This window comes from Schistocerca americana, chromosome 8 (genome assembly GCF_021461395.2).
Source record: "Schistocerca americana isolate TAMUIC-IGC-003095 chromosome 8, iqSchAmer2.1, whole genome shotgun sequence".
NCBI lineage: Eukaryota > Metazoa > Arthropoda > Insecta > Orthoptera > Acrididae > Schistocerca > Schistocerca americana.
Window position 1 is genome coordinate 287,202,066 of NC_060126.1, and position 16,526 is coordinate 287,218,591.

Consider the following 16,526-nt stretch of genomic DNA (forward strand, 5'->3'; position numbering starts at 1 on the left):
TTGAAATACAGATACTGGAGCAAGTAGAGTTGGTCTCTTTCTCCTGGACGCGCTTCTCTTTTAATGGAAGACTTCACTGATTTTCACAGTCGCTTGACCTGCATGTGTCCACTGGGGCCATCAGAAGACACGAACTCTACAGTATCTTGTAGGACTGAAGGCCGTCTGTAATCACTTTGCTACCGGACAGTATAAAGTGCTTTATCAAACCGACTAAAGTTACCTTGTCTCTGGAGAACACTCTTACCACAAAGCACTTTCGGGACTCTCGTTCTATACCGCTGAATACCCAAATATGTTTGATTTTGTTCTTTAAAGATCATCCTCTCTGGTCTTTCCTTCTTGCTATGTGCGATTCGTCCACTTCAACAATTTTATTTGGCCCACCGATCAGTACACTGTTGTTTGTCACTATTACATAACACACATCTCTGCAAAACCCGAAATTATCGCACATGGTATTGGTAGGTAAGTCAGTTTCTGATGCTCTTGCTTGCAGGGTGTAGTCCCTAAATCCAGCAAGATACAAGAATTACGCTGCTCTGGATCGATAATTTGGAATAGTCAAACCATATATTCTTCATCCCCCCCCCCCATGAAACATGGACCTTGTCGTTGGTGGGGAGGCTTGTGTGCCTCAACGATACAGATAGCCGTACCGTAGGTGCAACCACAGCGGAGGGGTATCTGTTGAGAGGCCAGACAAACGTGTGGTTCCTGAAGAGGGGCAGCAGCTTTTTCAGTAGTTGCAGGGGCAACAGTCGGGATGATTGACTGATCTGGCCTTGTAGCACTAACCAAAATGGCCTTGCTGTTCTGGTACTGCAAACGGCTGAAAGCAATGTCAAATCCCTTAATCGGGCAGGTAGGTTAGAAAATCTGAATACAGGGTTATAAATACAAAATCAAATAGGGGTAATGCAGGAGTTGGTTTAATAATGAATAAAAAAAAATAGGAGTATGGGTAAGCTACTACAAACAGCATAGTGAACGCATTATTGTGGCCAAGATAGACACAAAGCCCATGCCTACTACAGTAGTACAAGTTTATATGCCAACTAGCTCTGCAGATGATGAAGAAATTGATGAAATGTATGATGAGGTAAAAGAAATTATTCAGGTAGTGAAGGGAGACGAAAATTTAATAGTTATGAATGACTGGAATTCAACAGTAGGAAAAGGGAAAGAAGGAAACATAGTAGGTGAATATGGATTGGGGGAGAGAAATGAAAGAGGAAGCCGCCTGGTAGAATTTTGCACAGAGCATAACTTAATCATAGCTAACACTTGGTTCAAGAATCATGAAAGAAAGTTGTATACATAGAAGAACCCTGGATATACTAAAAGGTATCAGATAGATTATACACTCCTGGAAATTGAAATAAGAACACCGTGAATTCATTGTCCCAGGAAGGGGAAACTTTATTGACACATTCCGGGGGTCAGATACATAACATGATCACACTGACAGAACCACAGGCACATAGACACAGGCAACAGAGCATGCACAATGTCGGCACTAGTACAGTGTATATCCACCTTTCGCAGCAGTGCAGGCTGCTATTCTCCCATGGAGACGATCGTAGAGATGCTGGATGTAGTCCTGTGGAACGGCTTGCCATGCCATTTCCACCTGGCGCCTCAGTTGGACCAGCGTTCGTGCTGGACGTGCAGACCGCGTGAGACGACGCTTCATCCAGTCCCAAACATGCTCAATGGGGGACAGATCCGGAGATCTTGCTGGCCAGGGTAGTTGACTTACACCTTCTAGAGCACGTTGGGTGGCACGGGATACATGCGGACGTGCATTGTCCTGTTGGAACAGCAAGTTCCCTTGCCGGTCTAGGAATGGTAGAACGATGGGTTCGATGACGGTTTGGATGTACCGTGCACTATTCAGTGTCCCCTCGACGATCACCAGTGGTGTACGGCCAGTGTAGGAGATCGCTCCCCACACCATGATGCCGGGTGTTGGCCCTGTGTACCTCGGTCGTATGCAGTCCTGATTGTGGCGCTCACCTGCACGGCGCCAAACACGCATACGAACATCATTGGCACCAAGGCAGAAGCGACTCTCATCGCTGAAGACGACACGTCTCCATTCGTCCCTCCATTCACGCCTGTCGCGACACCACTGGAGGCGGGCTGCACGATGTTGGGGCGTGAGCGGAAGACGGCCTAACGGTGTGCGGGACCGTAGCCCAGCTTCATGGAGACGGTTGCGAATGGTCCTCGCTGATACCCCAGGAGCAACAGTGTCCCTAATTTGCTGGGAAGTGGCGGTGCGGTCCCCTACGGCACTGCGTAGGATCCTACGGTCTTGGCGTGCATCCGTGCGTCGCTGCGGTCCGGTCCCAGATCGACGGGCACGTGCACCTTCCGCCGACCACTGGCGACAACATCGATGTACTGTGGAGACCTCACGCCCCACGTGTTGAGCAATTCGGCGGTACGTCCACCCGGCCTCCCGCATGCCCACTATACGCCCTCGCTCAAAGTCCGTCAACTGCACATACGGTTCACGTCCACGCTGTCGCGGCATGCTACCAGTGTTAAAGACTGCGATGGAGCTCCGTATGCCACGGCAAACTGGCTGACACTGACGGCGGCGGTGCACAAATGCTGCGCAGCTAGCGCCATTCGACGGCCAACACCGCGGTTCCTGGTGTGTCCGCTGTGGCGTGCGTGTGATCATTGCTTGTACAGCCCTCTCGCAGTGTCCGGAGCAAGTATGGTGGGTCTGACACACCGGTGTCAATGTGTTCTTTTTCCATTTCCAGGAGTGTATAATGGTAAGAACGAGATTTAGGAACCAGGTTTTAAATTGTAAGACATTTCCAGGGGCAGATGTGGACTCTGACCACAATCTATTGGTTATGAACTGTAGATTAAAACTGAAGAAACTGCAAAAAGGTGGGAATTTAAGGAGATGGGACCTGGATAAACTGACTAAACCAGAGGTTGTACAGAGTTTCAGGGAGAGCATAAGGGAACAATTGACAGGAATGGGGGAAAGAAATACAGTAGAAGAAGAATGGGTAGCTTTGAGGGATGAAATAGTGAAGGCAGCGAAGGATCAAATAGGTAAAAAGACGAGGGCTGGTAGAAACCCTTGGGTAACAGAAGAAATATTGAATTTAATTGATGAAAGGAGAAAATATAAAAATGCAGTAAATGAAGCACGCAAAAAGGAATACAAACGTCTCAAAAATTATATCGACAGGAAGTGCAAAATGGCTAAGCAGGCATAACTAGAGGACAAATGTAAGGATGCAGAGGCTTATCTCACTAGGGATAAGATAGATACTCCCTACAGGAAAATTAAAGAGACCTTTGGAGAAAGGAGAACCACTTGCATGAATATCAAGAGCTTTGATGGAAACCCAGTTCTAAGCAAAGAAGGGAAAGCAGAAAGGTGGAAGGAGTATATAGCGGGTCTATACAAGGGCTATGTACTTGAGGACAATATTATGGAAATGGAAGAGGATGTAGATGAAGATGAAATGGGAGATACGATACTGCGTGAAGAGTTTGACAGAGCACTGAAAGACCTAAGTCGAAACAAGGCCCCGGGAGTAGACAACATTCCATTAGAACTACTAGCAGCCTTGGGAGAGCCAGTCCTAACAAAACTCTACCATCTGGTGAGCAAGATGTATGAGACAGGTGAAATTCCCTCAGACTTCAAGAAGAATATAATAATTCCAATCCCAAAGAAAGCAGGTGTTGACAGATGTGAAAATTACTGAACTACCAGTTTAATAAGTCACAGCTGCAAAATACTAACGCGAATTCTTTACAGACGAATGGAAAAACTAATAGAAGCCAACCTCGGGGAAGATCAATTTGGATTTCGTAGAAATGCTGGAACACATGAGGCAATACTGACCATACGACTTATCTTAGAAGAAAGATTAAGAAAAAACAAACCTACGTTTCTAGCATTTGTAGACTTAGAGAAAGCTTTTGACAATGTTGATTGGAATACTCTCTTTCAAATTCTGAAGGTGGCATGGGTAAAATACAGGGAGCGAAAGGCTATTTACAATTTGTACAGAGAGCAGATGGCAGTTATAAGAATCGAGGGGTATAAAAGGGAAGCAGTGGTTGGGAAGGGAGTGAGACAGGTTTGTAGCCTATCCCTAATGTTATTCAATCTGTATATCGAGCAAGCAATAAAGGAAACAAAAGAAAAGTTCGGAGTAGGTATTAAAATCCATGGAGAAGAAATAAAAACTTTGAGGTTCGCTGATGACATTGTAATTCTGTCAGAGACAGCAAAGGACTTGGAAGAGCAGTTGAACGGAATGGACAGTGTCTTGAAAAGAGGGTATAAGATGAACATCAACAAAAGCAAAACGAGGATAATGGAATGTAGTCGAATTAAGTCAGGTGATGCTGAGGGAATTAGATTAGGAAATGAGACACTTAAAGTAGTAAATGAGTTTTGCTATTTGCGGAGCAAAATAACTGATGATGGTCGAAGTAGAGAGGATACAAAATGTAGACTGGCAATGGGAAGGAAAGCGTTTCTGAAGAAGAAAAATTTGTTAACATTGAGTATAGATTTAAATGTCAGGAAGTCGTTTCTGAAAGTATTTGTATGGAGTGTAGCCATGTATGGAAGTGAAACGTGGAAGATAAATAGTTTAGACAAGAAGAGAATAGAAGCTTTCAAAATGTGGTGCTACAGAAGAATGCTGAAGATTAGATGGGTATATCACATAACTAATGAGGAGGTATTGAATAGAATTGGGGAGAAGAGGAGCTTGTGGCACAACTTGACTAGAAGAAGGGATCGGTTGGTAGGACATGTTCTGAGACATCACCAATTTGGTAGTGGAGGGCAGCGTGGAGGGTAAAAATCTTAGAGGGAGACCAAGAGATGAATACACTAAGCAGATTCAGAAGGATGTAGGCTGCAGTAGGTACTGGGAGATGAAGAAGCTTGCACAGGATAGAATAGCATGGAGAGCTGCACCAAACCAGTCTCAGGACTGAAGACCACAACAACAACAACATATTCTTCATGGCAGTCATTCGTTTACCACAGTTCCCGGAATGAAATTGTAAAGGTATTTACTATCAGAACTCTTCTTACAAACTTTTATAGACTTTGGCCTACCACAGTCTACACAGTTCCTCCTTTCATTGTCTGCTATTAGTCCATATTTCCGACAAAAATTCCAACAATTTTCTACATTGCATAAGCATGGAATTAGATTCTCCCATGTGATGCAATCAGCCGAATAAACGTCTACAATACCAGACATTCCACTCACTGCCAACATAAATCACTTGGGTTTCCCTAGCAACTCACAAATAATTTATCATAATGCCCACCACCACAGTCGCATGATCGAATTAGAATCTCACGTTCGATATCTATCGTTTGGGGGCCGCGGCTTCGATAGGCAAACATTCTTGGAAATTAACGAAATTTTTTTGGAGAAAACAAAAAAAAATACTTGTTCCTTACTTAGTCTTTCATTTTAATCTATGCTAAATTCAACAACTTATGAGACTATGAAGGTAAGATTTTTTCCTAGCCTGCCTGAATATGGACTATATATCAGTTTGATTTTCTTTCTTGCAGTCAGTTTCAAATAAGAAAGCAAAGAATGTAAACCATTACACAAATTGCTTCTCACATTTATATTCATTCTCTGATGAAAAAAATTGCAACAATAAAAAGTAATTAATGTAGAGTGATGAAATTTTGGGATTACATTTGTCTATTTAAAATATTTGAGTGGTTAGCACTGCAAGATCACAGGTTACTGTAAGTGCAAGATAAGCCATTGAAAATGTGAAATGCTGGCACATTAATAACTGCTGTAACCACCAGCATGATGAAGGCAAGCATGCAAATGTGCAGGCCGGATGTCAGTTTGTGGGATGGAGTTCCATCTCTGTTGCCCTTGTGCAGTCAATATGCGGACTGTTAATACTGTTTGTGGATGACATTGGGTTGTCATTCAATGATGTTCCATATGTGCTTGATTAGAGACAGATCTGGTGATTGAACAGGCCAAGGCAACATGTCGGCATTCTCTAGAACATGTTGGGTTACAACAGCAGTATATGGATGAGCACTATCCAGTTGGTAAACACCTCTTGGAATGCTGTTCTTGAATGGCAGGACAATAGGTCAAATCATTAGACTGATATACAATTTTGCAGTTAAGATGTGTGGATTAACCACAAGAGTGCTCCTGCTGTCATACAAAATCGCACCCCAGATCATAAATCCAGGTGTAGGTCCAGTGTGTCTAGCATGCAGGCAGGTTAACTGCAGGGCCTCAACTGGCCTCCTCCTAACCAACACACAGCCATCACTGGCACCAACACAGACCCAGCTTTCATCAGAAAACACCAGAGACCTCAGCCCTCCCTCCCTCCCCCAATGAAGTCGCAAATGGTTCAGGGTCAGTGGAATGCACGCTACAGGGTGTCTGGCTCGGAGCTGCCCTAGAAAAAACCGATTTGTAGCAGTTTGTTGTGTCACACTTGTGCCAACTACTGATCAAGTGCGGATGCAGTATGATGCGACAGAGCCACACACCGAACACAATGTTTTTCCATATTGGTAGCGTCACATGGCCGCCCAGAGCCCAGTCTTCTTGCGAACGTACATTCTTCTGACCACCACTGTCAGCTATCACATACAATTGCTACATTCCTGCCAAGTCTTTCTGCAATATCACAGTAGGAACATTGAGTTTCTCATAGCTGTATAGTAATACCTTGTTCAAACTCAATGAAGCGTTGATAATGGTGTTTTTTGTCACTTTAAAAGCATTCTTGACTAAAATCAACTCACCATGTCGTATCTCAAAGGCAACTAATGCACACAACCATTATGGCATGTATTTAAAGTAAACCTGATCTGTAGCTTCATATTGGCACTACTAGTGCCACTCTTATGCATCTGGTGCAAAATATGAATAGGCGTCATCTTTCAGACATAGAAACCCACCTACCAACTTTTGTTTATGTTGCAGAACTCCTCCTCAGTGCCGCAATTTTTTTCCATCAGTGTATATAATTTGAAACAAAAATTGTACACAAAAAAGGTGCTGTTTTGCTTTCTTCCTCGCTATTGGTTTTACAGAAAACAGGAAATGTGTATTTATGGCTTATAGGTACATGATAAGAATACTATTATGGAAAATGAATCATTTGAAAATTTGCAATCATATCCAAATGCAGATTAAACAAGTTTTAAACATGCTACACAGATAGCCAATTTATATGATGTTTATTGGAAGTGTTTTCACCAGGATCATATAGCTGATATTTCCAGAGAAAGATAGTCCCACACCATCTTATGCTGTCAAGAATGGTCCATGGTATTGCCCTTTCATTCCTTTTTGATTTAGCGGCCTCAATCTCGATTATTAATCAGCCTATACATCTAAGACTGGGATCTCATTAAAATCGATAGCAACTAAGCTGTGGACTTAACCTTGTTATGAAAATCTTATACCCAGCCAAGTAGTTCTGGAATTAGTGTACAAGCAAGTAACTAGAACCCTTCCTTTCTTTGTAATAGCAGAACCTAAGTGGAAATAGATTCTGATTTTTTTCGCCCATATTATGTTAAAACAGTAGTCAGTATTATATTTTTCACAGCATACCAGATATTTATTGCCTTGTGGGATGATTATAAAGAAGAATTGGATCTCTTATAGGAGTTACAGGTGCTGAACCAATTTCTTACACCTTTGTGGGGACTTGAGGATTACGATAATTGCTTTGTCAATTGTGGACTTATAATCCATTCTGGATCTTAATTACCTGTTTTCAAAATTGGCAGGGGTAAATATTTCTCTAAGATAAATTTTTCAAAAGCTTGTTTTCAAATTCCTTTTGACAAGATGTCCAAAGCTATTCTGGTATTAAATACTCTTCATGGTCTCTATCAGTACAGCAGGTTATCTTTTAATATTCCTAATACACCATAAATCTTTCAGAAATTTTTAGAACAAACTATTGTCAATATTCCACAATGCACTATTTATCTGGATGACAAAGTGGTCACAGGATGGAGGATCACATGTTGATCTCCAGCAAGTGTTTCCCATACATTTGTAATGCAGGTTAAGGTGTAGCTTGCCAAATGCTCTTTCTTTCAGCCTTCCAATAGGTATACTGGATATATCCTTAGTCGAGAAGGCCTTAAACCATGTCAGCCATTTGCAACATTCCTACAGCAAAAAATCTGCACATTATTATGGGCAATGTTACATATGATGCCTGATTTATCCTCCAATTTGTATTGATAGCCCATCTGTTGAATCAGTTGTGGAGAGAAGATGTCCATTTCCAATTATCCACAGACTGTCACCAATCATTTCTTAAGCTGAAGCAACATCTTCAAACTGCTCCTTCCATTACCTTGTACAGCCTCAATTACTACCCTTGTTGGCCATGGACATGACACCATATGGTATTAGGGTTGTTCTATTGCATAAGTAAGCAAAATGGGTTGGAATGAAAAATGGCTCTGAGCACTATGGGACTTAACTTCTAAGGTCATCAGTCCCTTAGAACTTAGAACTACTTAAACCTAACTAACCTAAGGACATCACACACATCCATGCCCAAGGCAGGATTCGAACCTGCGACCGTAGCGGTCGCGCGGTTCCAGACTGTAGTGCCTAGAACCAATCGGTCACTCTGGCCGGAATGACATCTTGCACTGACTTCTACGACATTCACCATGGTTCAAGAAAATTATTCCCATGCAGAAAAAGAGAGACTGACAATTAACTCTGTGATCCAGAAGTGCCGCATTTTCATATATGGCAACCAATTTTATTTGGTCAAAGATAAAAAGCCACTGCCATCTACATTTGGCCCTAAGTCAAAGGTTGCTTCAACAGATACCTCAGAAGTTACAATGTTGGGCTACTTTCTCATCAAAATATCACTAATCCATTCATTATCATACATCGGCCTAGCAAGCAAATTTGATATGCAAGAAACTGCTTTCCCTTTGATTCACAACAGGAAAATTTTGCCATCACTTACAGGGACATCACAGCATCCACACTTAGGTACCTACTCTTAAGTCAGGTTTTCCGGTTCATACAAAGCGATGGCTGCAGGCCCTGCTTTTGGCAGCTTCTGCAGAACTTTGTTATTCTTTTTCATGACACCATATCTTTTTATTTTCAAAGATCCCATATTACTGATAAAGATAACTGTCAGTGTTGAGTGGTTGACTCCAGAGTTCCTGTGCTCTCATGTATAGTGACCCTTGCATCAGTCCCAATGGGGCATTTCCAGCAAGAAGAATCTGAGCCAGAAACACACACTTTGGCCACAGGTCAATGAGGTTATTGTGCATGTGGCGAACATAATCATGCATATGGATTTCATGGAAGCACTGCTGGGGGGCCATGTGGTCGATTTTAACAAATACATATTCTATTTTCCCATACAGCATCAAAATGCAACAGACCATGATTGAGAACATCACTAAGGCACTGGTAGCTGTTTTCTTCTATTGAAGGAGCTCCACGAGATCTTGTCACAAATACAGGACTGCAGTTTTCATAAATTGGCTTTCTTGAAAAATGGACAGAAAAGCTACTGACATCCATGGCTATCGATTCTACATCGCTTTCCTATTCATTCTCTTACCAGGCAACATCGAACTACGATCAAAGCCCAGCAAATCTCTTGCACAGACGTCGTCATCATACTTTGTTTGATCTGTTACAGTCCCCATCAGTAGAAGAGGAGTAAGAGCCAAACCTATTAACGGGGGTGTGTCTAACTCAATGCGCACCTCTGGACATACGCCAGGCTGGATCAGAGACTTCTTCACTGCCCAACAAGGTCCTGGTAGCCAGACCTTGAGGCATCCTTTGCTGACACTGGAACCAGCTTCATTTGTGCCAACCAGGGCAAACACACCTCCAGATCTCCCAAATCAGAGGCAGTAGCATGCCTCTCCCACCACGAAGGACCAACAACAGCAGACGAGAAGTCTGTTTCCAGGATAACTTCCTAGATGGTGGGCATCTGGAATTTCCAGTTCTCCAGCTGTTGTCCATCACCTCTATGGATCTGGACCTGGATAATATGTACAATGCCTCCTGCCCGATCTGGGTCTGACATTAGCATTCTCCAGAATCACCTAGCAGCAAGTATGAATCACAATCACCTGTCCGGTGCTAACCACCAACAGCATCCAAAGATGTGCTCCAGCCTCCACAACAGTCTGCATGCAACCTCATCCTTCCCTGCACAGACCAGAACAGTTATGTCCCTATGGGCTAACTCCCCCACCCCTATGTGCGGAGTGGGAGTGATCCAGTGATAGATCAGTCAATATAATTAAGCGTAAGTCAAGCAAGGTCGCTAGGTACGGCACAGGAAGATACATCCGCCAGCATCAGGTCTTATGGGAAAACACCCATGGCAGATTTAATGGCAGCTGTAGGCCACCATGGCCTCACTTGTCACAACCAGCCACCACCTGCAGCAAGCTTTGTGTTGTACCTGTTGACGAAGACCCTGGACTGTCATTTGTGCTCAGCAGTTAACCACCATTGACATCTGGCTAGCAAACAGACTTGCTTGTCTGCCTAAAGGGGTATTGTCTTCACTCAACATTCACCTGAGAGTCGTGTTTACAGTGAATGAAGTGAGGGCATATGGGTGCTCCCCAGTCAAACTTACAAACTGTGTTCTCCTGCACTAAAATGTGAGTTATTCAACAAACTTCCAAAGTACTGCATTGGCTGTGATGTACCCACCTCCAGAAGTTTTTTATTTTGTTTATTTCCAGAAGAGACAGAAACAATTACTTTGGGTGATTTAATTGTAAATAATTTGCACCTAATAAAATCTTTGTTGTTGGAGGAGACTTACAACAGTTTTAAAATAGGTTTGAAGGTATTACAACCCATTCACTCCCATTAGTAGATTAGGTTCTATTTTCTAATGTTTTTGTGTTGTTTATGTAATAAGCTGGTAAGTAGTTGGGGTTGCATCTCTGCCCTGTCAATGATGTCACTGTCTATAGGCACAGTAGACCTATTGTGTTGTTAACTTGCAACTAGGCACGGTATTGTGTTGCTAACTTGCAACAACCTAGAAACTCTGTCACCTCATTATCATGTATACATAAAACATGTCCGATAAAGTCAGCAGATTTAATCCTACAATGGTCGGGCTGGGTCTTTGAGTTCTACTAGTTTTTGCTTCATTGAATTTATATTCTTACAGTTGCTGATATGACTTGAGTGCAACCTGAAAAATCAGAGAGAAAGAGTTGGCATCGTGAATGAGGTTTTGTTTTGTTTAGTCTTTATTTAACAGTCTTCCAGGCGCACGGATCTGTCAGACCCAACACGACCATTTATGTTACTAATTTCTGCCAGTGTGAGACCATTTCATTTTAGTGTATTATTGAGTTACTAGTTACTTCTAAAAAATATTTAATTGGATAGATAAAAAATGTACTCTCCATGCGGCGACACAACACACACATAATAGACGGTTGGGATAGGCAAGATTACCGAGCTAGTGGCTCTCTTCTTCGGGCAGAGAGGCTGAAGGGGAAGGAGGAGGGGTGAAGGAAAAGGACTGGAGAGGTCTAGCAAAAGGGGTAGATTTCGGGAAAGTCATCCAGAACCGCAAGTCAGGGAAGACTTACCGTAGAGGATGAGGACAGTCTGTCAACAGCAAATAGTGTAATGTGCTTACCGCAGAATTCTCGAAACCATCTGGATTCATGGACGGCATTATATGTATATCAGTGGTGTCCAGTAGTCTTGTCACTCGTTCATCTCGTCCGTAATTTTTTAAAAGGTAGTCAACTAAAAAAATCATTAGCTGTCTGCCAACAGTCTCATCACCGTGCATGTTTGCAACATACTTAAACATCGGTTTCAACAACGTCCTACTTTTGACATCTGAACTCAACTGAACAACCCAAAGTTCTCGCCCCTGTAAACTTTTCCCTATGCTGTAAAACTTACTGAGTTCAGGGTACTGTAAAACAGTTTCATTTAATTTTTTGGTTACGTCCAAATAATTATCATACTTTGGATAAGGACGGAAATCATTATTCTGTACAACGTTCGCAGCTGAAGACCCATACCCACGCTGGTAACAAACAAATATCACAAAATACACAAAACACAATTTCGATGAAGCCATCACCACAGCCAAAACAAATCACCCTTCCAATGACATTCACACTGCCATGTCACACAGTAGTCACACACGCATCACTGACGCAACCAAAGATCTGATACAGAAACTCTTCCAAGGGGATTACTCTAAACCCTTGCTGGTGTAAAGCTTTCATCGTAAGGTGATGTTGACTGGTGCAGTTTGTAGCGGAGGAAACAACGCCAGAAAAAATTTTCTTGACTCTGTATGCTCCCAATCTTACTCAGGAAACTGTTTCATACAATGGCAGTGCTCATGTTAGATGAGCAACCAAAATGAACAAAGAACAACTGGCGTTCGGCTGATATCGACCGATTAAATACAGCGCGAAGGTAAATATATCGCTACATTACAGGCAATCTGCTGCCATAATCTCTATTTAGCCAACTTAATCAATTCACAACCAAACGATCACCTTTCAATCTAACACAGACTTCAGGCTACGTTTCAGACCAGTCTGCAATCACAACCAAATCGAGCGATTTTCGCCGAACGCCAATCGCACTGTACTCATTTCAGCGACTCATCATTGTTATAATAGTGTGGACTGTCACTAGAGTGAAATTTTCATTCTGCAGCGGAGTGTGCACTCATATGAAACTTACTTGAAAATTAAAACTGTGTGTCGGACTGAGACTCGAACTTGGGACCTTTGTCTTTCACGGGCAAGTGCTCTACTGGTAGAGCACTCACTTGTGAAAGGCAAAGGTTCCGAGTTCCAGTCTCGCTCTGGAACACAGTTTTAATCTGCCTGGAAGTTTTATGGGCTGTCAATGTTTGTAGGAGGACATGGTGCTGTGTTATGTCGTTGCGTGTTTTGTTGACATCTATCAATTCACATGCGACACACAAATTTATTCAGGAAGTTAGCGACCATAATGTGAATACCGAGCGCCCTTTGGCTGCTAATAATATCAATAGACTTTTCGTGCGTTTCAGGCATAGCCCAGCGTTAGAAATTCAGATAAACAAACTTTAATAGAATATCGTTATCAAGGAGTATCTATCATAGCAGTGGTAAACAGTGTAATCGCTGTAAGTAATAGAAGAATTCATGAAGGAAGTTCACAAACAGATATACAGTTGCAGAACAATTTAGTCCCACCATCATGTAAGAGCAATCACTCTTATTTGTGCATATAAATATCATGTAAGTAACAGAAGAATTCATGAAGGAAGTTCACAAACAGATACAGTTGCAGGACAATTTACTCCTACCATCATGTAACAGCGAATCACTTTTATCTGTGCATATAAATATCATGTATTTAACAAATAAAGCTGATGATTTCAGTATTCTTTTAGGAAATAACAAAAACATCATATTATATATTAATGAACAATAGTTAAGTGAAGGTCATTTATTCATATTTACCACCTGGCTTTGATTTAGTCACAGGCTTCTGTAGAAAAATACAGCAACATTGTGGAGCTTCAATATACACTGTCAGGGACCTAGACCTGCAGTATGGTGTCTTCAGTGTTGCTAATTACTATATAGACTATGTGCTTGCAGCAGCTACAACGCTGTTTCAAACATTAAAACTCCTAGTAGTATCAGTATACCTTACTTCAGTAGAGACAGTGCATTAGTTACATGAATCTAAGAGAAAATAGACTTACAATCTGAAAAAATTGGGCGAATACAGAATACTGATCTTTGGAGCTATAAACATTGATATAAGGCTGAAGACATCAAAACAGCTTTATCTACAGAATATGTTAAAATCACGTGATCTATACTGCATTAATAAAAATTCAAAAAGGCAGTCACCTGTCTTGATGTTGAAGAAGATCTGTATGAGTTAGGGTTGTTCAATATCCGCTTTCTTTCGAACTATAATTAAAGTTAAAAATTAATAATACTGTATATGACTGCCTCAAAACAAAACATATTAGGGTCCTGCATGTTCAAAATATTGATAACTACAGTCCACAGTTGGGAATGATTGGATGAAACGATAGCCTGCTTGAAAGTGATAGCAATGAGGATGCATTTGTAGTTTTTATCAATGTACTCGCATTTTTAAGACCTGACGCCCAAAGTTTCTGAAAAGAAATATGATAACAACCCAAAAACATGACTTTGCATCCAAGTGATTCTCACCCACTCTGCAAGGGATTGAAAAATTAGTCATGATTTACTATGATAAATATAAATATGACGATGCAGACAAAGCTAGTTACATTAAGTTAAAGACTAAATGCAGATCAGAAATCAGGTTAGCAAAGTGTGAAGTAAGTGGCAATTACATTAGTAAGTATCAAATTAGATTAGATTCAGTTTTTTTTTTTTTTTTTTGCATAGACCCAAAATGAGACCATTCTCCTGGGTGTGGAACATGTCCAAAAGTGTAAGATAAAAAACATAAAACACTTGAATATAATACCTACTGCACTGATCATTTGTCAGGAGACAGTCAACATAGATTAATACATTACAGTAAACTGGAACACATATATTTACAGAATTAATACGGTGTCAGAAAGATACATTTTCATACAGTTTTAATAAATTTTTCATACACAAAAAACCCAATGTTGACTGTTGTGACCAAGTGCTGTCAAAATTGAAACCTAACAGACATTTTTACTTAAGCTGGTCTGATACCCCTTGTTAAAATATTCATCTATAGAGTAGAAGGAATTACATATCAAAAAGTCATTGAAACCGTGTTTCAACTGTGCTCTAACTGAAATCACGTTTTTAATGCTTGCTGGCAATTTATTCAAAATGTGTATTCTAGAATACTGGATCCGTTTTTGGACCAAAGTAAGCGATTTTAATTTTTTATGTAGAGTGTTCTTATTCCTAGTATTGATACTATGTATTGAGCTATTGGTTGGAGATTGAGATATACTGAGAAACAGTGGTTAGAATACAAAGGCCTTTGAACAGGTTTCTACATTATTTTCTTGAATTTACATCACACATGATTCTTATTACACGCTTTTGCACACTAAAAACTTTTGCTCGGTTTGTTGAGTTACTCGAGAATATCATCCTGTATGACATAATAGACTGAGGGCATAAACAGTAGGGTTGGGTTGGGTTGGGTTGGGTTGTTTGGGGAAGGAGACCAGACAGCAAGGTCATCAGTCTCATCGGATTAGGTAACGATGGGGAAGGAAGTCGGCCGTGCCCTTTCAAAGGAACCATCATGGCATTTGCCTGGAGCGATTTAGGGAAATCATGGAAAACCTAAATCAGGACAGCCGGACGGGGGATTGAACCGTCGTCCTCCCGAATGCGAGTCCAGTGTCTAACCACTGCGCCACCTCGCTCGGTCATGAACAGTATGCAAGTTTTATTTATATTTATGTCTCCTGCATATGACATCATTCTCACTGCAAATATGGACTTGTTTAGGCACTTGAGCGATTCTGTTGTATGCCCTTCCCAACTGAATTTATTATCGAGTTGTAATGCCAGAAATTTAACACTGTTAACTTCTGTGGTCTACATGTCTTCATATTTTATACACATTCTGGAGGGAAATCTGTTACAGGTTCTGAACTGGATACAGTAGGTTTCTTCAAAGTTGAATGACAGTGAAAATTAGCTTTAAACCATTCATTAATGTCACTGAAAATTTGATTAGTAGCTGTTTCTAAATCTGTACTTGACTTGCTACTTATTTCAATATTTGAATCATCTGCAAACGAAAGAAACTTAGCATCTATGTATGTAACAGACGAGAGGTCATTAATGCGCATGAGAAAAAGCAATGTACCCAAGATAGAACCTTGAGGGACACCACATGTAATTAATTCCTGATCAGATGAAGACTGTCTCCTTACCGCACTGGTATTTCACAACGACATCCTTTGTTTCCTCTTAGATAAGACACAGACATTTCACAGCATTGACAGTGACACAATAATATTCTAATTTATTTAAGAGAATGCTGTGATTCATACAGTCAAAGGCTTTTGACAGGTCGCAGGAAATGCCATGGTCTCTAATTTATTATCTAATGAATTAAGTACATTCTCACTGTAAGTGTAAATAGCTTTCTCTGTATCAAAAGCCTTAAGAAACCCAAATTGTGAGTTGGGCAAAATATTATTTGCAGTCAGATGCTTACAGAGATGCTTGAACACAACCTTTTAAAATATTTTTGAAAAACTAGCCAAAGTGTAATTGGTCGATAATTTGATGGTAATTCCTTATTCCAATTCTTGTAAAGGGGCTTGACTTCAGCATACTTTACCCAGTTTGGAAACTGATTACACAAATAACTTAAGATAGAACTCAACTCACATGAGCTCTCCTTGGTTAACTACATTGATATGTTATCATACCCATGAGAATTATTAGCTTTTAAGGA

At 41.1% G+C, this 16,526-nt stretch overlaps 1 protein-coding gene across 1 annotated transcript in view; it reads right to left on the reverse strand.

Moving 5' to 3' along the window:
* The window catches only part of LOC124545475 (carboxypeptidase D-like), a 256,584-nt gene extending 244,354 nt beyond the window's left edge, over nt 1–12,230 (reverse strand). Inside the window, exon 1 of the mRNA XM_047124408.1 lies at nt 11,725–12,230. Coding sequence (XP_046980364.1) covers nt 11,725–12,180 — 456 coding nt within the window. The 5' untranslated portion in view covers nt 12,181–12,230. The remainder of the gene's footprint in view (nt 1–11,724) is intronic.
* Nucleotides 12,231–16,526: the final 4,296 nt, after the last annotated feature.